Source organism: Octopus bimaculoides, chromosome 2 (genome assembly GCF_046866305.1).
Source record: "Octopus bimaculoides isolate indiv1 chromosome 2, ASM4686630v1, whole genome shotgun sequence".
NCBI classification, from domain to species: Eukaryota; Metazoa; Mollusca; class Cephalopoda; order Octopoda; family Octopodidae; genus Octopus; species Octopus bimaculoides.
The window spans coordinates 97,165,469-97,192,735 of NC_142929.1; the positions used below are offsets into that span (position 1 = coordinate 97,165,469).

Here is a 27,267-nt window from a genome sequence, read left to right on the forward strand (position 1 = left end):
CTGATGGGCCGGGGGCTTTCCCGGTCTTCATACTCTTAATTGCTTTATCTACCCTGGTACTATCAACTCGGATAGCTGGTCCCTCTATTGGGTCGACATAAGGCAGGCTCTCTTTCTCCCATTCATTCTCTTTATTAAGCAATCTATCGTAGTGGCATCTCCAGACCTCTTTCTTTGCATCCTCATTTAATGCAAGCGTACCATCATCCATGCGAACACATTTCTCTCCTACAACATCACTATTCTCTCTCCTACACTGTCTTGCAACCCGAAATACCTCGAGTCTTTGGTCCTCACGGCGCAGAACATTGGCAAATCTTTCCTTATCTGCTTCCCCTCTGGCTAAATAAACCTGTCGCCTAGCCTCCCTTCTGGCACATTGGTACAATTCCCTGCTACCACCGTTCTTCCAGTCCTTCCAAGCTTGTTTCTTTTGTCTAATAGCCCTGTCTACCTCCTTGTTCCACCACCACGTTACTCTGGGTTGGGAGGGGACCTTACACCACCCACAAATCTGGTCGGTGGCTTTCAACAGGTTGTCCCGCAGAAATCTCCAATTGTCTTCCACGTTGTATGATGCTATATCCCCTTCTATTTCGTTAAATGCTTCAAGTAACTTGTCTCTAAGTCTCTGTCCGTTTGCAGGGTCTTTAAGCTTCCACACCCTTCTTCTCCAAGCCTGTCTAATTCTGGGCACCCATTTTGCCTTGATCCCAAAGTCGCTAACTACTAATCTATGTTGTGGGGTACATTCTTCGCCAGGGTAGGTTTTGGCATTTATAAGCCGCCCTCTTTCCCTATTTCTGGCGAGGATGTAGTCGATTTGGCTAGAGTGTCTGCCGGAGCGGTAGGTGACTAGGTGACTGGCAGGTTTCCTGAAGTTGGTATTGCAGACTATAAGATTGGTTGCATCACAGAACTCCAGCAGTCTGGTTCCCTCCTCGTTGCGGGAACCGAAGCCATAGCCTCCATGTATGCCATGGAAGCCCCCAGCACGACGTCCGACATGACCGTTGAAGTCTCCAGCCACAAAGAGAAGGTCCCTGTCACTCGTCGACGAGGTAGTTTGCAAGAGGGTGTCATAGAATTGGTCTTTCAGACCATCTGGTAGCCCAGGTTGAGGTGCATAGGCTGAGATGACAGTAGCTAATCTATGATGAAGCACTAGTCTGATCTTAAGTACTCTGTCACTTACTCTAACGACCTCGATTACCTTATCCACCCATTTCTCCGCTAGAAGTATTCCTACGCCCCCGACCCCGTCAGTGTTCCCTGCCCAGAAAATCTTGTACCTGTGTTCTTTGCCTGTGAGGAACCTTGCAGAACCTCCTCTCCATCTTACTTCCTGGATGCAGCACATATCTACGCATCTCCGTTCAAGCATCTCAACAATTTCACCAGATCTACCTTTCAGCGTGCCGACGTTGAGAGTGCCAATCCTAACAGTATGGGTGTTGGGGGTGTGGGCCTGTAGCCTGGGAAGAGGAAAAGCAGTGTCGTGTACCTGAAAAGAAAACTTGCAATTGGAAGAATTCATAAGCAAAACATTACCTACAACCTGCAAACATTTCTCAACCTTAATGCGCTACCCAAAGGTAGGGGAGAGGATGGCCAAGGCCACTAGATGGGTTCCGGGAGACAGCCGAGGTTGACAGGATGACAAAGGGATGAACTTCCGGTGGAGGGGGCGGGATGACAGAGGAATGAACTTCCGGTGGAGGGGGTGGGATGACAGAGGAATGAACTTCCGGTGGAGGGGGTGGGATGACAGAGGAATGAACTTCCGGTGGAGGGGTGGGATGACAGAGGAATGAACTTCCGGTGGAGGGGTGGGATGACAGAGGAATGAACTTCCGGTGGAGGGGGTGGGATGACAGAGGAATGAACTTCCGGTGGAGGGGGCGGGATGACAGAGAAATGAACTTCCGGTGGAGGGGGTGGGATGGCAGAGGAATGAACTTCCGGTGGAGGGGGTGCGATGACAGAGGAATGAACTTCCGGTGGAGGGGGTGGGATGACAGAGGAATGAACTTCCGGTGGAGGGGTGGGATGACAGGGGAATGAACTTCCGGTGGAGGGGGGGTGGCAGAGGAATGAACTTCCGGTGGAGGGGGTGGGATGGCAGAGGAATGAACTTCCGGTGGAGGGGGTGGGATGACAGAGGAATGAAACTTCCGGTGGAGGGGGTGGGATGACAGAGGAATGACAGACGAATGAACTTCCGGTGGAGGGGGTGGGAGGGCGGGTTACCGCCAGCGAGTAGAGAGGGCTCTTAATTGTAGATTTTAAATATTTGAGAGACAACAATGCATAAATCGTAATTTTTTTAAAAGAGCAATGAATTCTGGGTGATTAGAATATAACGTAGCATGAATTTAGGAAGCTTAGAAAATGAATAAGCATGAATTTAAGACAACAACTGAATTCAATTGAATTTCATGGAGAGAAACAAGAAAGCGCAAGGTATTGAGATGTTTGAGGCCGTAAATAAATAAAAATCTCTATCTTATCTGCATCTTGGGTATTTCGTCGTAGTACGTCAGCTAGATAATTTAGAATGGGTTTCTCATTTATATATAGCCAGAACCTGAAGACCTTAAAGGAAAAACTACGAAGGGGGAGAGAGAGGATGGAGGGGTAGACAGAGGCATGGCGGGAGAAAAGATCATCATCATCATCATCATATATATATATAAAGAGAGAGAGAGAGAGAGAGAGGGAGAGGGGGGACCAGTCAAGCAGCACATCACGCTGTAATTCTTGGGCTGAGAAATCAACACTTAAAAGCCATAATTTTAAGGAGCGATAAGAATTTTTGAATAAAGGAAAATGGGTAGTGGTGGTGGGTAGGTACCGCCAGCGAGTAGAGAGGGCTCTTAATTGTAGATTTTAAATATTTGAGAGACAACAATGCATAAATCGTAATTTTTTTAAAAGAGCAATGAATTCTGGGTGATTAGAATATAACGTAGCATGAATTTAGGAAGCTTAGAAAATGAATAAGCATGAATTTAAGACAACAACTGAATTCAATTGAATTTCATGGAGAGAAACAAGAAAGCGCAAGGTATTGAGATGTTTGAGGCCGTAAATAAATAAAAATCTCTATCTTATCTGCATCTTGGGTATTTCGTCGTAGTACGTCAGCTAGATAATTTAGAATGGGTTTCTCATTTATATATAGCCAGAACCTGAAGACCTTAAAGGAAAAACTACGAAGGGGGAGAGAGAGGATGGAGGGGTAGACAGAGGCATGGCGGGAGAAAAGATCATCATCATCATCATCATATATATATATAAAGAGAGAGAGAGAGAGAGAGAGGGAGAGGGGGGACCAGTCAAGCAGCACATCACGCTGTAATTCTTGGGCTGAGAAATCAACACTTAAAAGCCATAATTTTAAGGAGCGATAAGAATTTTTGAATAAAGGAAAATGGGTAGTGGTGGTGGGTAGGTACCGCCAGCGAGTAGAGAGGGCTCTTAATTGTAGATTTTAAATATTTGAGAGACAACAATGCATAAATCGTAATTTTTTTAAAGGAGCAATGAATTCTGGGTGATTAGAATATAACGTAGCATGAATTTAGGAAGCTTAGAAAATGAATAAGCATGAATTTAAGACAACAACTGAATTCAATTGAATTTCATGGAGAGAAACAAGAAAGCGCAAGGTATTGAGATGTTTGAGGCCGTAAATAAATAAAAATCTCTATCTTATCTGCATCTTGGGTATTTCGTCGTAGTACGTCAGCTAGATAATTTAGAATGGGTTTCTCATTTATATATAGCCAGAACCTGAAGACCTTAAAGGAAAAACTACGAAGGGGGAGAGAGAGGATGGAGGGGTAGACAGAGGCATGGCGGGAGAAAAGATCATCATCATCATCATCATATATATATATAAAGAGAGAGAGAGAGAGAGAGAGGGAGAGTGGGGACCAGTCAAGCAGCACATCACGCTGTAATTCTTGGGCTGAGAAATCAACACTTAAAAGCCATAATTTTAAGGAGCGATAAGAATTTTTGAATAAAGGAAAATGGGTAGTGGTGGTGGGTAGGTACCGCCAGCGAGTAGAGAGGGCTCTTAATTGTAGATTTTAAATATTTGAGAGACAACAATGCATAAATCGTAATTTTTTTAAAAGAGCAATGAATTCTGGGTGATTAGAATATAACGTAGCATGAATTTAGGAAGCTTAGAAAATGAATAAGCATGAATTTAAGACAACAACTGAATTCAATTGAATTTCATGGAGAGAAACAAGAAAGCGCAAGGTATTGAGATGTTTGAGGCCGTAAATAAATAAAAATCTCTATCTTATCTGCATCTTGGGTATTTCGTCGTAGTACGTCAGCTAGATAATTTAGAATGGGTTTCTCATTTATATATAGCCAGAACCTGAAGACCTTAAAGGAAAAACTACGAAGGGGGAGAGAGAGGATGGAGGGGTAGACAGAGGCATGGCGGGAGAAAAGATCATCATCATCATCATCATATATATATATAAAGAGAGAGAGAGAGAGAGAGAGGGAGAGGGGGGACCAGTCAAGCAGCACATCACGCTGTAATTCTTGGGCTGAGAAATCAACACTTAAAAGCCATAATTTTAAGGAGCGATAAGAATTTTTGAATAAAGGAAAATGGGTAGTGGTGGTGGGTAGGTACCGCCAGCGAGTAGAGAGGGCTCTTAATTGTAGATTTTAAATATTTGAGAGACAACAATGCATAAATCGTAATTTTTTTTAAAAGAGCAATGAATTCTGAATTCTGCATATATATATACATATATATACACATATATATATATACATGTGTGTGTATATATATGTATATATATATGTAGATAGATTTGTGCATCTGTGTGTATGCATATATATAGATATATGTATATATGTATGTGTGTGTGTGTGTGTATATATATATATATATATATATTTATATAGATAGATAGATAGATAGATATGTGTATCTGTGTATGATAGAATATAAATAGATTGTAGCTACAGCCAGCTGGTAGAAATTATACTCCAAGAACTGCTTGAGTAATGTTTGTAAGAATTATTTGGTAAGTGTGAAATAGAAGTTATGCTAGTTATTGCCTTAAGTCTGAACAACTTTTATATATTTCTGTCTGCCAGGTGTTCAATAAGACAGGAATAAATGTTTGAATGATGCTTTAGAAAAAAACCTTGTCAGAATTGTCATCCCTACATCAATCTTATCTGTTCAGTGTTGTTGGAACAAAATTTGTTGGTCCATATTTCTAACTGCCATTATTCAGCTCAAATGTTGTACTTGAAAAGCCTTTCACCAAGATAGTAAGTGGAAGATATATGGCAAGAAATATATCAAATTGAAACTTGTTCAAAACTCTGCCTGTATCCAACATATCTTCATGAAATCATTTTCAAATATCGTACTTAGTTTGTATAGCTGCACCAATTATTTTAAAGATATTAGGGGTTCTTTGTGCTTGCTTGTTTAGCAGCAATTTCAATACTACAGTTCTGTGTAAAAATTCTTGTAAGAAACCAGATGTTTGGATAGGCTGCCCTTAAATATTCAGCATCATATTCTGGTAGTAATTGTTGGCACTCCATCGCTTACTACATCGAGGGTTCCAGTTGATCTGATCAACGGAACAGCCTGCTTGTGAAATTAACGTGCAAGTGGCTGAGCGCTCCACAGACACGTGTACCCTTAACGTAGTTCTCGGGGATGTTCAGCATGACACACTGTGACAAGGCTGACCCTTTGAATTATAGGCACAACAGAAACAGGAAGTAAGAGTGAGAGAAAGTTGTGGTGAAAGAGTACAGCAGGGTTCGCCACCATCCCCTGCCAGAGCCTCATGGAGCTTTAGGTGTTTTTGCTCAATAAACACTCAGAACACCCGGTCTGGGAATCAAAACCGCGATCCTATGACCACGAGTCCGCTGCCCTAACCACTGGGCCATTGCGCCTCCGCACTGGTAGTAATTACCAAAGTTAAATCTACAAGCTGAATGAAATTGTACTTAGCCTTAACTCTCCTATTTTACTCTCTCTGTATGTGTGTGTGTGTGTATTTTTATCGTGTCATTATCCGTGTTGTTTTATAGCCACTTTCCTTGCAAACTGGTTTCCTAAAGTTGCAAGTTGTCATGCACATCACAACCCTTATTCTGTATACCATAACACTATCCCACATGAACCCCAAAGAAGAGGCCATTGCAGTGTTATCTAAATTATCTACCAACTACAATAATGAGGTCACTGTTATTTGTTTTGAGCATGGTCTACAGGTCTCATAGAAGCAGTCTTTCTATACATCTGCCAATACTAAGTGCATCGTGTAATTTGCCTTTGTCACTTTCATGTCATCACCAAAGCAGTCATTCATTAACAACAAATCTTTGTAATTGTGACTGTCACTTCAGTAATAGATTCTCATTAAGCATTTAAATTTTCATCTCTGTTAAGACTGAAGTTGTATTATAGTTTTGTTTCTTTCAGCAGCATTACTTTTTTTATATAATCTTTTCCTAAACATTTAGTAAAGGACATGTGATCACCTGATCAATTCTTGTTTACATGTTAGGTCTGTCCTTCGAGCATTTATAAGACTTTTTTTTTAAATTTCTTTTACCATCGACCTTTTACCATTTTAAGGTCATGAACTTGTCAGACATAAATAAGCAAGAGGAAGAGAAACAGGAACTTGGCACCAAATAAAAGTGCACTCAACAGAAGGAAAAACCAGTAGTGCCAGACAAGAGCTCCTTCAGATGAAGTCACTGTATGTTTGACTACAACTCCCACGTGGGCCTCTACAGCCACAGCAGATGCTGCACCACCATCAACAGCTGACACGATTTTTTGGGGTGCAGATCTATGGTCTCTTGAGACCAACAGATGCCTACTACTATTACATTTTTTCTAGATTTCTTGCAGTTCTCACTAGAGACACATTTCTTCCCAGTTTCTTTTCATCTGTTATAGTTTTGTGCTAGTTATTTCCCATATCTGGACTGAAGCATCAACGTTATTACTAAACTATGGTATTGAAATCAGTGCCTGTCTATTGTTGATTAAAGTAGATACCAGTCATGTATTAGAATTGATTTATTTGACAATGCTTCTTGAATTATTTGGCCTTCTGCTAAAAATTACAAACTATTGTGGATAGTCATGAATTTTGGAAAAATCTGAGCACCAGACTAAATTCCTTAGTTTCATATTTCCATAATCAAATACTGCTGGTGTGAGCCACTTTTTACTCTTCTATTGTTCAGTACCCTGGCTTATACTCTCTTCATTGTATATAAAACTGTCAAGTGAAATTAGCAGGGCATTGTAAATCAGTAGCTAGAGCACACCAAATGAAATGCTTAAGTATTCAAAGTCTCACCGTGGAGGAGCAATGGCCCAGTGGTTAGGGCAGCGGACTCGCGGTCATTGGATCGCGGTTTCGATTCCCAGACTGGGAGTTGTGAGTGTTTGAGTGAAAACACCTAAAGCTTCATGAGGCTCCGGCAGGGGATGGTGGCGAACCCTGCTGTACTCTTTCACCACAACTTTCTCTCACTCTTTCTTCCTGTTTCTGTTGTGCCTGTAATTCAAAGGGTCAGCCTCGTCACACTGTGTCACACTGAATATCCCTGAGAACTATGTTAAGTCTCACCAAGATTGACTTAGTCTCTTATCTCCTTATGGAGCCAGTAAGTACCAGTAATATGCGAATATTGATATTATCTTGTTTAAAGATTTTATTCATCGTAATTGCTTTCCTCCCATATTCCTGAAACCTGATAGTTTCTTAAACCAATACATAACATCCAAATTGGAATTCTTAGGCAAGTTTTGATTTATAGCTAACACTGGAAGTCAGAGAAGTCTTGAGACATAAACATTATAAAAACATTCCAGTAGGTTGCCTATCATGATAAACATTCACAACATTGTTTATGAGTATAGTTAAAATTATGTACTTCTGGAAAGAATTTCTATACTGTTTGATTTGCTACTTTGCATGTCAGATCTTTGTATAAAGTAATTTTGAGTGAACAAAACAAATACAGTGGTTGTACAATGAATTGAATACTGCGAATTAAAAACCAGAGTTCATAGTCAGCCATTTTATTTCCTTTAGGAAAGACTTGGGTATTACTTTTCTACCTTCACAGAATACAAAAGTCAAATATCAACCAAAGAGCAATCACCCTGTCAACATAACACTGAAAACAGTAGCCAAAATTTTAATTATATAGATGTAAATTTATCTTTAGATACAATGATGAAGATATAACTGATAGTTCTCCTGCTTTCATTCAATAAGCATGATATCCTAGTTCACCTTCAACGTACGCACAATATCCTGGCCCTCCCTCAGTGTACACACAATATCTTAAACATGATCACTGCTGTAAAGGTGGACATGTACCTAGAGTTAGTCGTATAACAAAGTTATTTCGCCAGCTAGAGATAGCAGCCAAATCTCTCGTATGACACATGGAAAGGAGATAATGGATATTGTAGTTCTAGGTACACTATGCCTGAAAAAAAATCTTGGCTTGATTAACTTTGATAATAGTCTGCTCAGAGCTGGCCTAGGGTTAAAGAACAGTAACTCAGGTGGGAGAGAATGCCTGGACTATTGAAGGAACAATTGTGAGTCTAACAATTTAGCATTTATTGAATCAAATACAACCCTAACTGAAATTCACTATTAAATAAAGCATAAGGAATGTATTTTTCACTTACTGCCTTGCTTGTTCATTACTTTATAATTAGTTTATTAGTTTATAACTTTAAACTAATTATTTTATTAGCTTTCTGTTCTAACTCATGTTGGATGCATTTGTAATGAATCTTCTGATGAATCTCAGTATTAGATTTGACTTTTTAAATAATTTGTTGCTCCCCCTATTACTAATCACTACCATGGAGCAAGTTTGGTAAAATCGTTTTGGCAAAATACCAGTTTTCAAATTTAGGAATTCCTCTTGCCATGTCAATTGAAATAAGAATTTGATCAGGTGGCTATATATAAACTAATCAGTATTTCTCATTAAATGGCATGAAATAATTGTTTTTCAACAGTTGGTTATGATTTGTAATATTTTAATTAATATTAAAGACTTTTATCTTTTACATTTCAAAGATTACAAATTTAACATTTTTTTTCTTTTTAGTTTCCCTGTTTGTTATTCTTTGGAAATCCACCCACTTGAGATTTTTAATAATGATGGTGTGAACTTGGAACATCTAATTAGTACAATCCCTGGTATCAAAATTTCAAGTGGAAAATTGGGAGTGAAGAAGATTCAGTATGCAGAAAGCAAGTCAAATCAATTTGTTTTATCAAGCCATAGTTCTAACACCAATGGTATATCAAGATCTTTGTTTTTCATCTCTCCATTATTTTCAGAATTTTAATTTTTCTACAGGATTTCAAAGCTCTATAGACTAAACATGTACCTAGAGTCATTCTTACAACAAAGTTATTTGACCAGCTAGAGATAGCAGCCAAATCTCACTCATATAACACATGGAAAGAAGATAATGGATATTGTAGTTCTAGGTACACTATGCCTGAAAAAAACCTTGGCTTGATTAATTTTGATAATAGTCTGCTCAGAGCTGGCCTAGGGCTAAAAGAACAGTAACTCAGGTGGGAGAGAATGCCTGGACTATTGAAGGAACAATTGTGAGTTTAACAAGTTGGAGTTTATTGAATCAAATTGTCCTTCAATTAGGTATTTACCTAGTTATTTATGTTACCTTTCTCTCAAAGGTGTTCTATATAGTAAAGCTGAACTGAAAGTCCTCTGAGTCTCTAAATAGGATGATAGTCTGAATTAAGTTACATCATATGAGTACTGCAACTCACACCTCCATGTTAATGAAACCTTTGTCTCACATACAAACTGTTGTGAACTGCAACTTTTCAATGATTTAGCTAGGTGTACACTCAGCTTTGAGAAAAGTGTCTTGTCCAAAAATAGAACATCATCTACAATAAAATATAGACTGTCAACCAGTAGAGAAATGTTGGCTAATCTATAAGATGTAGTGTTTTAAATGCTTCATATTCCATTTCTTCATTTAACATCCACTGTTCCATGCTTGCATGTGTCAGATAGAATTTGTTGAGGCAGATTTTCTATGACTGGATGCCTTTCCTGTCATTCACACATGCTTCTAAGCAAAGTAATATTCTTTCTGTAGCCAAACACATTTTTCACAGAAGACAGGAAACTAACAATATTGCTTGTATAACAGTGATGCTCATTTACAACCACAGTTTCAAGACGAGGACAAACTAGTTTCTTTCAGTTTTTCTACCAAATCCATTCAGAAAACTTTGGTCAACCTAGGGCTGTAGTAGCAGGCTCTTGCTCAAGATCATATACTTGGGAGATAAGCTTCTTAGCCACAGAACCATACTTGTGACTATGAAGCAATATTTAGTTTTAGAACAACTTGTAGCTTGACTTTGATGAAATATAAATTCTAGTTTTTTTTTTTAGTGTTTGATTTTGAATTATCATTCCCTTCCGAAATCAGAAAATGTATATAAATTTAGACAGTGGAATATTTTTTCAAATTCCAAATTATATATATATTGAAATTAGTTCTTCATTGTTTAACTCCCAAGCCAGTCCTGATTGGACAGACCTATTATCAAAACTATTTCTAGATACACCGACCTTACTTTTTCAGATATTGAACTTTAGATGCATTGTTTTGTTTCATTGCTATGCTATATCTACTTTTTAGCCATCACTTTTTATGACTGGATGTTAACATATCTCTATACTTTTTGTGATAGGGAAGCTGGGAAAAGCCAAACCTACTTCAACCCTTGAATTAGGATTTTGTCAGCAATTGTGCTCCATCTTTTACTGTTGGTTTAAAAAAAAATCTGTTAAATTATATTGTACAATATGGCAATGAAACAAAGCATTTAACACAGCAGTAATCATATTTGAACTAGCTGCTTAGAAAGCATTATATATTCAAATTAGGCTATCCAGTTTACTTAACAGTGGGTTATAAGCAGTGTACTCATGAACTGTATAAAGTGTGCACAATCCCTGATAAAAACTAAATCCACGGATTGAAACATGGCAAAAGTATGTTTTCACATTTGTTAAATACAGTTAGTTTTAAATAAATATCCATAGATATGATACAGTTGGCACTCCGTCGCTTACGACGTCGAGGGTTCCAGTTGATCCGATCAACGGAACAGCCTGCTCGTGAAATTAACGTGCAAATGGCTGAGCACTCCACAGACGCGTGTACCCTTAACGTAGTTCTCGGGGATATTCAGCGTGACACAGTGTGACAAGACTGACCCTTTGAATTACAGGCACAACAGAAACAGGAAGTAAGAATGAGAGAAAGTTGTGGTGAAAGAGTACCGCAGGGTTCACCACCATCCCCTGCCGGAGCCTCATGGAGCTTTAGGTGTTTTCGCTCAATAAACATTCACAACGCCCAGTCTGGGAATCGAAACCGCGATCCTATGACCGCGAGTCCGCTGCCCTAACCACTGGGCCATTGCACCTCCACTGATATGATACAGTATACAAATGTCATATCAAATCCATCAAGGACTGTATCATCCAGCTTTTCCTTTTAGGTAGCAGGTTGCCAAATGTTTTACATCTCACAATATTGGAAAGCTTGTTACTGATATTTTAAGCTTGTTACTGATATTGAAAGTACTTTTCTGATTGTTCCCATCTAAAATATTATTTACTAATGTTGAATGGAATATCATTTACTTGATGAATAATATTTGAATTTTATATAAACATTGTTGATAGATATGTAAAGTTTTTAATTGGAATGTTTTCTTAATAAAGATATTGATTTCAATGCAGATACGGCTGAATGGACTTATACACCTCCGAATAATTCCTCTTTTACACAACAACTTAATCAGATCAGTAGAGAAGTGGTAGATCTGCTTAAACATGCTCCAAACTGCCAGATACCGTTCAGTAAATTTATTCCAGAATATCACCACCATTTTGGTCGACAATGCCGAGTAGCTGACTATGGCTATACCAAATTAGTTGAACTTTTGGAGGCCATTCCTCACGTTGTACAGGTTAGTATCTTGAAAGATCTGTTTACCTTTTTTTCGTACTTTTATTTGGGGTAGTGGAAATTTTCCTATTTTCTCTTATTCTTTAATAATGTCATGTTAAATATTGGTAACATTTATTAGATCCTTGGAAATGGTGAAAAGCGAGTACTTACGCTTAGCCACAAAGCACAAATACGCCGGTTTACAGCAGATCTACTGAAAGTTTTAAAACTTCAAAGCAATAAGGAAATAAGCCTTTCAGAATTTCCTTCAGCTTATGGTAAGAAATTTAACTTAATTCTTTTTGTTGTACATAAATTACAAATTTCTTTCACTTGCAAAACATAGATGTTTGATTTTATCATAATCTTGTATTCTTTCATTTCTTTGACTTTTAATTAATTACATGGGATAATTCAGATTGTTGAGATACCTCTCCGCTGCCCATTTTTAGTAAGATAAAGCTATTAAAGAAATATTAGGTGGAAGTTTAAACTAATAGCTTTCAATGACATCAGTTATGTGATGCAAGTTAAATATTGATGGTAAACTCTTGCATTAACCACTAAAGGATTAAGAAAGAGTATTTGCTATTTTGGAACTTAAGTTTGTGTTCTATTTTACATCGACGTATACATTATAAATGATATACATATTATTTTAGTCTAGTGTTGTCTAGTGCGTATATCGATCCAAGTTATATATATTTGTATATACAAGATGTGATGAGTAAGTTGTCACCATTTTATATTTTTAATTTTGTGCATGTGCTTTTTTTTTTTTTTTTTGCTACACAATATAGTAGGGCCAGTTGGTCACCATCTGTGAGACAAACAGCACCATAACACAATTTACTCTGCCAGAAATTTATAAACAACATGCTGTACTGCTTGGCATTCATGCCAGTAGCTCCAATATGACCATTTCAGAGTGTTTGGGTGTCAATTTGAGTACAGTGCAGAAGATTTAGAAAGAGTTGGATGAGTCTTATGGTGATTACAAAGGTACAGTAGCTTGGAAAACTCACTCTGATCATTCTGATCTGAAAAGCACTCCTGAATTTGTTAGTGATTGCCAAGCCATGATTGGCAACAATCTCTCCAAGTCAATCAGGTCCATCACCAGGGACATGGAAGTTTCTTAACAGGCAGGTAGTGCATGAATACATTTGGTATTTCTCATGCAAGATGAGAAAGGGCCAACTTTTATCCCAAGCCATCAATAACAAGAGGAAAGCCTGCTACAAAGCTTTTCAACAACCTCAAGCATCCTTTCCAACCAAACATGCTTTCGTACTTCTTAGACGAGAAAAATTTGTCAGAATCAGATGGTGAACACACAGGACAACCATTGTTTTGCCATGTCCCCAAAACATGTACCAAGAGTGATAAAGTCAAACATCCAATAAACATCATGGTGTTTGGAGTGATCACTAATGATGGCAATGTTATGCCTCCATTCATCTTCCCACAGCTTCACTCAACATGGATGCCTACATCAAGTGCCTGGAGGAGGTAGTGCTGCCTTGGGTCAAGAGAGTGGCTGCTGGAAGACCCTATGTCTGGCAACAGGACTCTGCACCAGGTCATATGAGCAGGAAAACCCAGTCATGGCCATCAAACAATTTCTACAACCACATCACCCCTAGCATCTGGCCATCTAACTCCCCAGACTGCAAACCCTCTTGATTATGTGTGGGACGCAGTTGAGTGAGAGATCAACAAAACTCCTTGTAACACCAGAGATGAACTAAAGGCAAGAATTATAGCAGCATTCACCAACTTAAGCAAGGACACCATCCAGAAGAGTTGCAGGAGATTCCGAAGTCGTCTGGAGGCCATGGTTGGTGCCAATGGCGATTTTATTGAATGAATATACTCCTTAGTATTTCAAGATGTTTTTATGTAATTTTGGTAAATATATTTGTTAAAATGAGATGTCTGTGTTGTTTTCATTTTTGCATAATTTAGACAGCAATTTACCACACCCAGTATGTGTGTGTGTGTGTGTGTGTGTGCATATTTGGAAGCTATATCTCTGTGAAGTTTATCAAATTAATTCCTGGCACTCAATGGTTTATGAAACAAAGGCCCAGTTCAATTAAAACTTGGATGGAGGATGAAAGTTGAGAACAAGTGTTTAGACTGGCTGATGAAAGCTACATTGGGAAGAATTCCAGCAGTTAATCATTTCCTGTTGTTTAATGTTATAAAGTGGACAGGAAAATAAGTAATATGCCATGAATTGTTTAATATTAAAATACTAAGTTCTGCTTATTGATTTTTTTTTTCTCTTTTTCACTGTTATCATCATTAGAGAGAATTCTAGAAAAACCATGGAATGTAAAAGAATATGGTGTTTGTTACATTGAAGATCTCCTCTCAGACGTTCCACCTGCAACATTATTGGTAAATCTCGGGTTTTTGTTTTATTTGCAGCCATTACAGCTAAGACAAGCACATTTTTTAGTCATTTTTCTTTTTCATTTTTAAACCATATATACTACAGAGCAAAATTATATTTTTTTCTTTGCTTAAAATAATTTGAGATTAACACATACTTTAGAGAGGAATTATTATGCCTAATGTAAGCAAAAATCAAAATCTACTTTTGTTTTTAAATGCCAATGTTTTTTTCTATAGAGAATTTTAGATAGCTTTCTTAAACGATTCATAAGTTATGTAACTAACTAAAATTAACTTCTGTATCTTATCTCTCTGATTAATTGGCATTTCTTACCACAACCATCTTGAGTTTATACAATTTGAATATTTTAAGAGTCAGACTTCAAATAACCACATTTACCACACTTTGTTAATTTACACACCAGTTATCTTATCCTTGAGAACTTTGAAAGTGATATCATTGTCCCTGACATTAGCAAACCTTATGACCATGCTTTGTGTAAGAACTTTCTAGCTAACCTAACCAGTTATCAATTTTACCTGTCTTGGTCTGAAAGTGTGTGTGTGTGTGTGTGTGTGTATATATATATATATATATATATATATATATATATATAGGTGAGAGTTGGTATGTGAAAGCACGTGGTTGGATGTATAAAACACAAAATAGTATGAAAAACTACAGAAGACTTGTATTATATGGTTAAAGAATATATTTAAATCATGTTAAGAAAATGTTATAAAATTTTGTGTGTAGTGACATTGTTTTTGGAGAAATATCTGGTTTTGTATTTTCTTTTCAAATTTCTCATTTTTTACCGATATTGTCATCTCCTCGCTATATGTCTGTATATACGTCTATATCAATATACCTCTAAACTGATACAATTGATTTAACATCCACTTTTCCCTGCTTGCATGAGTCAGATGGAATCTTTTGAGGCAGACTTTTTGCAGATGGATGTCTTTCTTGTCTCCAACCTTCACTTGTTTTATAACCAAACATGTTTTCACTAAAGATTGGAATCAAATGACACCACTTGTATGATGGTGATACTCATTTACAACTATCATGTGATGTCTAGTCAAGGCAGCTCACACACACAGGCTTCTTTCAATCTACCATCTCCATTTACAAGGCTTTGGTCAGCCCAGGGCTATAATAGACACCTTTCTAAGGTGCTGTGCAATAGAACTGAACCTAAAACATGGTTGGAAAGGAGAACACTTAACCACACAGTTATGGCTGCATCTTCAGCATAGATCATGTTCTCTGAGACTTAAAGTAAATACCACTGGCATGATTAAGTGTTTATTAGGAAAATGTAGCCATAAGGCAGTTAACTATTGATGTTGCTCAATGTCACCTACAAATATAAAACGTGTTGGACAATATATTCAACATTTTTATAATTCCTATAATAAAGAAATTTGAATTAAAGTATATCATTTGTAGATGGATATTTTGTCTGTTTGCATGTGATAATACTGAAGGTTTTATAATTCCAGGTGAACGAAGATTCAGACCCAATCCTCTCAGCACCCAAAAGAAGTAAGTATATATTCTGTTAATCTTTCACTAGTTTTTCATTGGATTATGACCATGCTGGGGTACAATCTTTAAGAATTGTAGCTGATTGTATTTACTCCAGTACTTATTTCAATCTGGTAGTTATTCTGTTTATCAGTTACTTTTTTATGTAAATGGAAGTAACTTGATGCATGCACAAATGCCACATGCATTGCATGTACGTCATGTACATTGCACACGTGACAAGCTCACCCCATGTATTTCACATGCACTGCATGTACACGTGCTACACATCCCAACCCACCATGTATGCCTTAATCTCCCACCACACTTGCACACCTGTTACATGTGCATGCTACTTACAAGTACAGTGGCTGTCATGCACCACACACACACACACACACACACACACACACATGTTGTAAAGCATTGAGGTATTCTGGGATTCTATGCAGTTTTTAACTATCAAATTTCCCTTATTTGCCTATGGTACTGCAGAGTGGGATTGAACCCATAATCTTGCTGCTGTCAAACTTCTTAACCACATTGTCTGTGCCTATATCTTAATTTTGTCACTTTGTCTGAGAGATGAGCTATTAGTAGTCTAGGAAGTGGCACACATTTGATTCATGAATTTATGGCTATGCAGTTTGAATTTTCTGTAAAATAAAAATATCCACTTGGATGTTAAGCCATAGCTAGTGGTCATCTTATTGAATGAGCAGATGTATGTTATGTACAGCTTGTTATATGCACATTCTACTCTTAAAAGTCTACTGAAGTGGGGGGGTTAAAACAGCTACTGTTATTCACCTAATTCAGAGGAGATAGTAGTTCATATAAACAAGTAGATTGTATGAGGAAAGAATTAGGATAGTAATCAGGTAGGCAGATGTAGAGCAAATAACTTGTGACAAGGTAGCTGAATGAGATTTTATGGAATTGTCAATCCAATTAAACAGCACAAAAATATTGATGAACGATTGGAGAGATACTGATATGCAGACTCATCTTAGCTTTTTGTATAAGAAATATGGATGTTAAATTAATGTTGAAGAGTTGTGCCTGACAAAAGCAATTAGTCAGTCTCATATAGCAATATTTCAGAACGACAGTTCTTGGATGCCTAATCAAAACCTGTTGTAAATAAATGCATTGGTTACGTACAACTCTAGTATGACTTAAAGTTCATGTTTGTTAGTGTGGGAGAGTAGCAATGTCTCTGACAGTGTAAGCAACTTGGCTAGCTCAAGGGTGACTAAGCTTTCATTCCAAAAGTAATAGTTCTTTATACAGGTTATATTTGATGCAATTTTTCTAAAGCAATCGTTGGAAAAGATTAATCTTCTAAAGACATAACTTATGCCAGATTAACATCTTAATTGGGAAATGCTTCAACTTAATGCTTTGGAAACCAGGAAAATGTTCTCCCATTATGTGGATCATAAAATTTCAGTTTATGGCATAAAATGTTACAGCATGGGATTATTTGTATGTGATGGAAATTGGCCCAATAATGATGACCACTGCTTGTTAATGAGCCACAGAACAAAACTTTTTTACCCTGGATTATGATCTGTAACTATTACTACAACAGCTACCCTTTGCTCTTTTCTTATTCCAGTGGTTGGAATCATCCTCTACCAACTGGACAGGGTATCTCCTACAGCCAACCTCAACTGGGAATAGCTGTGACTACCATCTCTTCTCCCTACAATCTTGCAGAAGGCTTTTGTATATGGCATTGCTTCCATTCAAAAGCTTGATAATACTCTTCTTCCCATAAAACAGTAAACTCGGTTAAGATAATTTTCTTTGCCTTTTCAGACCACAAAACTATATCTGGCCTCAGGGTTGTCTGGACAACCTGGGGGGAAACTCCAATCTTTCCCCCTGATATTCTTTCATATTCCATGATTGGAACCCATGTAATTATTTGTCTTTACTGGACTTTTGCCTTCCTTCATGAAATTGCTGGTGGTTTTTTTCCCCTACTGATGGTGGTTTTTGAGCCTTTCCTGTTTCAGAATGTTATCAAGTCTTGCACATTGTCATGGCACCATTTCAAAGGTTCCAGTCTTCACAGGCCTTATCCATGTAACCCTCCTTCTAGAGAGAACCAATTTAGCTGCCAGTTCTTGCCCTTTCTTCCATCAGGTAGATGTCTTATGTTGTTGGAAATAAGAGCAACTGAGACCTTGCCATCTTGTAAATGTAAATTCCTATGATGTCACATAGCTTCAGCATACATTCAGCTTGTGTGGTTCAGGTTGCTCGCTAACAGCCCCCCACCCCACCCCGAATCTTGTGATGGTACCTAAATGTCTGACTGGCTCATCCTGGAAGTCCCTATACATCATTACAACTCTACACTTTGCAACCTTGAATTCCTTCACCATAAATAAAATCTGAACTGCTCCAGCTTATGTGCAAGGCCTATTGAAGTGAAGCTTGTAGGTATTTGTTTACTTTCCTCTCTACTCTTTCTACTTGTCATTGGAATCTCATACATTGTCAATATCCACATATCTTAGAAGCAGTCCATGTTGATAGAGCCATTCCTTGTATTTTACTGGAAGCCCTGATCTTTCAATCTTCCTCAGCCACTCATCTGATCTGCCTGCTTCTCAGTATTAGTGACATTGCTTCTATCGGTGAATTGTCAAACCACTTTCCAAGGCATTTGATTGGATTTTCCTCTATTGATGGAATAGCCTCGCCTTGCACTTGCACCTTGATTCTGTTTAACTTGCCTCTCCTAATCACCAAAGTCTTAGATTTCTTGGGCTTAAATTTCATTCTATCCCATGTTGCCATGTGTTCAAGTGAAGCCAGCACCTGTTCCATTTCCACATAGATTGTGGTTGTCACTGTAAGATCAGCCATGAAAGCCCTTATTGTATGTTGTTGACTGCCTGATTCCATTGTTGTTCCTTGAACTTTATCAGTGGCTTTTATAAGATTCATTCCCATGATGAAAAGGATGGGGGTGGAGGACTGTGCAACCAATTGGAATTCCTTTCTCCAGGTTTTGCCACTGAGTTGTAAAACAGGCTGCTTTGAAACACAATTGGATGCCTCAAGATTACAACATTGTTTTTCCTGATGGCAAAACTTACTCCCAGCTATATTGAATTTACAATAAATTTGACCCTACTTGTATGTAGTATTGAGTATTCTCATTATTAAATTTATTTTTAAACGTGTGTGTGTGTGGGGGGGGGGGTTATACACACACACAGTGAAAGTGCATAGCTTAGTGGTTAGGGTGTTGCACTCATGATTGTGAGATTGTGGGTTTGATTCCCAGACCAGGCATTACCTTGTGTTCTTGAGCAAAGCACTTCATTTCACATTGTTCTGCGATCATTTTGACATCTGACATGTGGCACCTGTTGCATCTGTGAAGATAGTGTTGGTCTGATGGAGAGAGTAAGCTTATGTCTACACAAACATTTGACCACTATAAACAAATCATGTGTGGTTGTTCAGTAATTGGTGAACCCTCATACATTGTCTAATGACGAGTCCCTCATACACACACACACACACACACACACAACAGCAAATCTCAGTAATGCCAGTAATGTCCTCTCAAAGTTTATAAATTCTTATATGTATAAATATAATCCTGGAATACTTCTCCTTTATATATATTTAGATCAGACTGCAGCAGAAATTGCCAGAACCAAGCAGTTTTCACGGGAAGTGGTAGATATCATTCGACACAATCCTCACTGTGAAATGACTTTCAATAAATTCATTCCATCATATCATCACCACTTTGGCCGGCAGTGTAAAGTAGCAGATTATGGTGTAGTAAAACTACTTGAATTGTTTGAATGTATTCCACATGTTGTACAGGTCAGCCTTCCACCTATTTCAAAGAAATCACAAATGCTTTATTTTACTTTTGGTGCATAACTTTTCTATAAATTTTAACCCATAATAGATGAGCAACTATTTTTCTCTGTGGCTTGAATAATTGTTGAGGCATTCTTTAACATGAGACCAATGGTAGCCTTATTACACAAATAGTCCACCAATGTGGTGCTGAACACTTATTCTCATTGTCCAGTGTGTATATGTATGTATCATCATCTCTCTTTCTCCCATTCATTCTCTTCATTTAGCAACCTTTCATAGTGGCGTCTCCAAGTCTCTGCAGCATCATTAAATGCAAGTGAGCCATTATCCATGCAAACACATTTCTCTCTTATGACCTCATGATTCTCACACAGTCTTTCAATACAAAACACTGTCTCTAGTACTTACGACGCAGAATATTGGTAAATTTTTTATCTGCTTCCCATCTGGCTAAGTAAACCTATCTCCTAGCTTCCCTTCTGGCGATCTGATATCATACCCTGCTTCCACTGCACTTCCAGTCCTTCCATGCCTGTTTCTTTTCCCTAATGGCCCTGTCAACAACATTGTTCTGCCACCACATTACCTTAGGTCAAGAGGGGACTTTGCACCAGCCATAGATCTGGTCCCATAAGAACCTTCAGTTGTCCTCCACATTGTGATGTAATATCCTCGTTTTTTGTCAAAAGCTTCAAGTAATATGTCTCTAAATCTCTGTCCATTCAAAGGATCTTTAAGCTTCCAGACCCTTCTTTTCCATGCTGGCTTTCTTCGGGCAGCAATTTAGCCCTGATCCTAAAGTTGCTAACTACTAACCTATGAGGTGGGATGCATTCTTCACATGGGAAAGTTTTGGCATTTATAAGTATCCATCTTTCCCCATTTCCTGGCGAGACTGGTAGGTGAACAGGTGACTGGCAGGTTTCCTGATGTTAGTATTACAGATTATAAGATCATTTGCAACACTTAACTCTAGCAGCTTGGTTCCTTCCTCATTGTGGCAACCAAATCTGTAGCCAACATGTACACCATGGGAGCTCCCTGGATGTTGTCTAGTATGCTCATTGAAGTCATCAGCCACAAAGAGAAGGTCCCTGTCATTCATCGACAAGGTAGTCTGCAAGAGGGTGTCATATAATCGGTCTTTCTGTTCATCAGGTAGCCCTGGCTGAGGGGCATAAGCTGAGATGGTGGTTGCTAATCCATGTTGCAGTACTAGTCTAATCTTAAGTATTCTATCACAGACTCTGACTACCTCGATTATCTTATCAACTTATTTCCCTGTGAGGAGTATACCCATGGCCCCAACTTTATCAGAAAATCTTATACCTATGTCCTTTGCCTGTGAGGAACCTAGCAGAATTTCTTCTCCAACTTCTTGGATGCAGCACAAATCTACACGTCTCCATTCAAGCATCTCAACAACCTCACCAGACCTACCTTTCAATGTACCAACATTGTGCCAGTCTGGGGGTGTGGAAGGTGTAGGCTGACGAGACTCTGGGATGGGGGACAGCAGCATTATGCATCTGAAAGGAAAGCTCGCATTTCGTAGATCTCAAACATACAATAGCCTTCAACCTGCATACAGTACACCATTTTATTCGCTACGTTATCTCTACATTTAACAGGAGATACACTAGGTAGGGGTGGAGGGGGACGGGGGAAGTGTTGCATATAGTAAGCCATTAGAAGTGCTCAAGAGAAAGACATCCAGTATAGGTAAAAGAGGTGGGATGGGAGGGTACACCACAAACAGCAGAACACTGAGGCTGCCCTATTCCCTAGCAGAAGCCAATGTGGCATAACCACAGACAAAGCGAGCTACTAATCAACAGTTGACATGGGAAAGCAAGTGAGAGACAGGCAGAGAGAGAGAGAGAGACAGGCAGAGAGAGAGAGAGGCAGACAGAGAGAGAGAGAGGCAGACAGAGAGAGAGAGGCAGACACAGAGAGAGAGAGAGACAGGCAGACACAGAGAGAGAGAGACAGGCAGACACAGAGAGAGAGACAGACAGACTGACAGAGAGAGACAGGGCGATGGAAGGAGAGAGACAGACAGACAGAGAGACGGAGGGAGCTGATAGTCTTTATTTATGGGGGAGCTGATAGTCTGAAATCTATTTTCCTCTATAAAAGCTGAGTGAAAGGTATCAGTAACATAATACTTTGTTGATTTTAATATAGCAATGTAAATTAAGGCTGGCTTAATCCTGTAAGTCAGCAAGAACTACAACAAGGGAAAATAGAAGTCGTAAGAGGCTGAACATCTTCCACACGTAAGCAAACATATCTGTTCGGGGATGTTTTCCTTCAGCTATATGAAGACTTATTGTACAGTATTGTGGTGGATTAGAGTAATTTGTTTCCATGTTCTTTCTGAGACCATTTTAAGGAATATTTTTTCTTCTCCAACAGATTGAAGAGAGAGAAGAAAGAATGCTTATCCTAACAAAACCAGAAAAGCTCAGGATATTTGCTGATCAAATCACTTCATTATTAAGATCTTCTCCTGATCAAAGGATGTCGTTGTTTGATGTTGAAGTTTCTTACAACTGCTTGTTTGAATGTCCATTTGATTTAGACACACAAACACAGCAAGAACTTCTTGCAATGTTAAAACCTCTCTTTCAGGTAAATTTCATTTCAATCTTAATGTTGATATCTTATAGTTTTGCATAGAATTGTGTGTATATATATATATATCAAATTGAAGGATTTCTTTAGTTACATTAATTGTATCTGACTTTTTAGATCAAATTTTGATTACAAAATTATATTGTAGCTTTTCATAATTTGTGTTACCTCAGATGAGTTGATTTTCAAAACTAAATTTTGATTAAAACCAACATATTAGCTTTTTAATAGCTCTCAATTAGTGAAACTGAGTAATAGCATTGACTATTAATTACTCGACAGAAGTTTTACTTGTATTAAACAAAAATATTTATGTATCTCGGTTATTATACATCACTTTTGTTCACATATTCAGGTTGAGATGCAAGATAGACAGACATTCCTGACCATAAAATCTAGCCAAACATTTTGTCCACCTCTTGCTGAGAAGATTATATCTATAATAAATGAATACAGTCCAGATACATTTTCTCTCGCTCTCAAAGATGTTTGTTCATATTACAAAGAAATTTTCCATGAAACATTAGACTGCAGTTTACTGACAGATTTAATCTATTATGTTCAAGTAAGTATTGTTAGTAATTGCATGAGCTTCAAATAACTGTTTTATTCCTTTCTTGAATAATACAAATGAAACTAAAGAGCTTTATAATTTCATCAAATTTAGTTTTCAGATCTTTCAATGCAGAAAATCATAAGCATTACTGCAATGATACCCTGTCACTTATTATGGAGATTACATATATTTCCACAATTTTACATTAAACATACAACCTCAGTGTTGTTTAATGTCAACTTTTATTCTTTTTTTTAATATGGCTGAATGCCCTTCCTAACACCAACCACTGTATGGGGTATTGGGTGCAATTTATAAGGACACCAGCATTAAAGAGGTTATGTCTGGGTGCATTTTTCATAGTACCAACACTACAGATGATAGGAGTTAGAGAGTGATAGCAAGCAAGAGGTGGATAAGTGGTGAGTGACTGATGGATGTCATGCTTGACTTCATGCAATCACAAGTATCCAACAAATGGTGGTTAAACATTTTCACTTTAAAAATAAGAAAATGAGAGGTATAACTGTGTAGGTAAGAATTTTGTTTGTGATGTTTTTCCAGGTTCAATCATTGTGCATGCAGTTCCTTGGGAAGTTGTCTACCATTACCCCAGATTGGCTAATACATTCATACAGAAATTGCCATGTGTATTATGTATATTATTTGTTGAAACACATGAAGATTGGCAAGAAAACCAATAAACTAATTTCACATGGAAATCTGTTAAAATATTTTTTTTGTTCAAGTTACATAGGCAATCCCTTGTCACTGTTTCTATTAATGCTATTATTCTCAACATGCAATAAAAGGAACCTTTTTATAAGGGCATTAATATCATAAACAATATTGAATCTATACCAATTTTAATTTGTATTGAAGATTCCATTCTTGGACAAAGGATTTGAATATTAACACATACCACTACAGCACTCCAGTGTTCTGGAGTTATGTCCTTTTTCTTTCGTGTTTGCCATTTCTAAAGATCTTTAAGCTGCAATGAACTTTAGATTGTCCCATTATATTTGCTTTTGAAAACTAATTACCTGCCAAAAGTCAGTGTGTGATTTGTTTGACAAGTCAGTTGGCAGGCTAAAATATTTGATTGCAACAACTGTGATTTATATAATCAGATTATTATATAAATCACAGTTGAATGCAATTGTAAAGCTTTAGTCATAAACCTAGAATTTAAGCTGCAAAGATTTTGTAAGAATTATGAATGCTTGAGTTAGTTGTGCAAATCAGTTATGTGAAATAGTTTTCCACTTTATCACAAACTCCTTGAATGTCCATTTTCCCATACTTGCAAAGGTTGGAAGTGTCTTTTCCAACAGCATCTCATCACTTGTTGTCCCTTGTCATCTCTTTCATGAGATTCTACATCCTTAAATCACCCTTCACCATTTCTTTCTCAGTCTCCCAGAAATTTCTTGGATTGCTTGGTACTTCTTTACCAATTCACATCATATTCCTGTACCAGTGGAATCACCATTCTTGCTATTATTCCTCTCATATCCAATTTTTCCTTCCTCCATATTACACACCTAATAAATGTATAACATGCAGGAGAGATAAAAATAGTTGAGAGAAATCACATTATACTTCCAATGAATCCTGCTCACTTCACTTCTTTCCAGCACATTCTCTACATTCAGGGCCCAATATTCACTATAATGCAGCATCACACTTCATACTCAAGTACCTTTGTCTCAGAAACCTATTGTTACTAACAGAAGTAATGGCTCCTTTAACTTTCTTTTTTCCAATCTATTTTTACTCTAGCTACTGTTTTTGGAACACCTACCTTCACTGCTAATTATTTCACCTATATAGCAGAAGCTAAAAGTTCCTTCCAGGAAGCCTTTTGAGTATTTAAAAGAATTTATTTTGTGGGTGTTAACTTATTCTCTGTGTGTTTGTTACAATCTCTTTTGTCAGCCTACTGGTGATTCCACTGCACTTCTTGAGCACTTATTCTTTATATTGAGTGATTGTGAAACTCTTTCTCTAAATTTTCTACTCAGCATGCATGGTCACTTAACCTATGCCAGTTCTGTGCACTTTCTTGCTAACACTTTGGTCTTTGTTAAATTTACTATTAGATTTTGATTCTAGGCTCCACTTTCATGTTTGAATGTTTTCTGCTAATTCTTTGATTTGAGTATGTAAACTATTTACATAGAACTCAGCTCTGAGGGATACCTGCATGAATACTAAATTTGTTACTTGATAATTGCTAACACTCATCTTACTGACAGTACCATTGTATATGACTAATATTGATTTCATAAAAGCAGTGTAGTTGAAATATTTCAGCCATCTAGTGAACAGTTTTCCAACATAGACCTTACTATTTTGTTTTAATTTTTTTAATTTGATAAAGAGGAAGATTTATTTTCCTACATCACTATCAAAAATGAAAAATTTACAAAAATTAAAGCACAAACCTCTCTCTCTGAGAGAGATACATTTTTAGAATTTGATAATTTTGTTACATAAGGAAGTAGATTATATTTTCAGCAATTCAGTTGATTACCAAGTGCTAATATTCAATATTCACTTTATCATGGCTGAGTGGGACTACACAATAACTAATGAAGTAGAAAGATAGGCCAATTGACATCTATTCTTTTATATAGGATTATTTCTTTTTGAAATGAGTTCTGTTGATTCAATGATTTTGTATTTTGATACAAATGGATAAAGGAATGGAGATTAGTGAAATTTTTCATAGATGTTATAATGTATGAATGAAAGTTGATCCCCCATAGTAGTGACAAAAGCCGGAATTAGAATTAGATTTCAAGAGATTTGCTGATTCATGCATTATATTAACTAGTAATTTATTACTTGGATTCAAAAGAATTCACTTAGAATATCAGGCATGGATGGTTGTGCAGTTAAGAAGTCTGCTTTTGAACATGGTTTTAGCTTCAGTTTCTACTGCATGGCACCTTGCAAATGTCTTCTAAAGCCCTAAGTTAACCCATTGGAACATAAAAACTGTGATTGGTACATAAAAGCTGAAAGAAGCCCTGTGTGTATGCATGCACATATGTGCATGTGAGTGAGTTTATATTTTCCATCTTCACATGTTTTCTGGATGTAAACAGTGGCCTCTTGAACAATGTTGTTTGCCTGCAGTCCACTATGAACGCATGTCTGGACTTCTTGTCATTTTGCATGATCTCTGTAAACAAAAGTTTCATTTAGTATCATTTGTTTCTAGTTCTCTGAGTTACCACATCCAGGCTGTTTGCTGTCCAATAAGTTTTCATCTCATGAAAACAATTGGAGGTTGGTGTCAGGAAGGGTGATGTCATAGAAAACTCAACATACTCTCATCTGACCCATGCAAGCATGGAAAAGTATCCATTAAAATGATCAAAATATTGACCTAATTTGCTACTTCAGATTTGAGGATGTTCCCAGGTTTTACTTTCTTCCCCATGACATTCAGTTGATAGATTATCAAAATATTTTCTTTCAAAGTATATTTTACATTCTCAGGTAATTGGTGAAAAGGAATCTGCAGTTGTAATGCTGTCTCCACTTCAAGAATTTTCACAATTATTGAAGCCAATATTAAAAAATCATAATCTTTCCTTATCTGACTTTGAAAGTGCTTTCCATGATTTATATGGAACTGAAATTAAACCAGCACTGTACAACTTCCAGTCTGTCATAGATATGTTGAGTTCAATTCCAAATGTGGTGAACCTCAAGAAGATTGAAAACAAATATTATCCAACACTAAATGAAAACCTTAAAGGTAAGTTGTTTGTGCAGGTGGCATGCAAGTTTTAAAAGAGAAAAATTAAAATGTATGCATTTTTCACACTTCCTTTTGTTTAAATGTCTATGAACATGCAAGATACTTATGTGTCTCACTTTATGGTATTCTTTCTTAATACATTGATTTAATGTTCATATGTAATGTTAATCTTGAAATTTTTTGTCTCTTAAAATTGCATTATTAGATTCTATAATTCTTAAATAATGTCATTCAACAACTTGCATCTAACAAATAGAATGCCATTGTAGAGACAAGTTTTAATTTTCTCAGTTTTAGCAAGTTGAAACTTTTCTTTAGTGATATTCAGTTCATTTTTTTTTCTTTTTATTGCAAGTCTTATAAATTTGTAAAAGGAACACTTAACAATTACATGGAAAAAGTTGACATTG

General features: G+C 37.2%; 1 protein-coding gene across 5 annotated transcripts in view; it reads left to right on the forward strand.

Annotated features, from left to right (window-relative positions):
* The window catches only part of LOC106873218 (meiosis regulator and mRNA stability factor 1), a 59,560-nt gene that overhangs the window by 30,622 nt on the left and 1,671 nt on the right, over positions 1 to 27,267 (forward strand). For 3 of the 5 annotated variants that reach the window (XM_052978480.2, XM_052978478.2, XM_052978479.2), the window contains exons 7-15: positions 9,175 to 9,368; positions 11,875 to 12,104; positions 12,225 to 12,363; positions 14,400 to 14,491; positions 15,998 to 16,040; positions 19,681 to 19,883; positions 22,305 to 22,520; positions 22,879 to 23,088; positions 26,593 to 26,854. In XM_052978480.2, the coding sequence (XP_052834440.2) occupies positions 9,175 to 9,368; positions 11,875 to 12,104; positions 12,225 to 12,363; positions 14,400 to 14,491; positions 15,998 to 16,040; positions 19,681 to 19,883; positions 22,305 to 22,520; positions 22,879 to 23,088; positions 26,593 to 26,854 (1,589 nt within the window). The remainder of the gene's footprint in view (positions 1 to 9,174; positions 9,369 to 11,874; positions 12,105 to 12,224; positions 12,364 to 14,399; positions 14,492 to 15,997; positions 16,041 to 19,680; positions 19,884 to 22,304; positions 22,521 to 22,878; positions 23,089 to 26,592; positions 26,855 to 27,267) is intronic. The other 2 variants (XM_089347219.1, XM_089347220.1) reach the window with 2 other exon arrangements.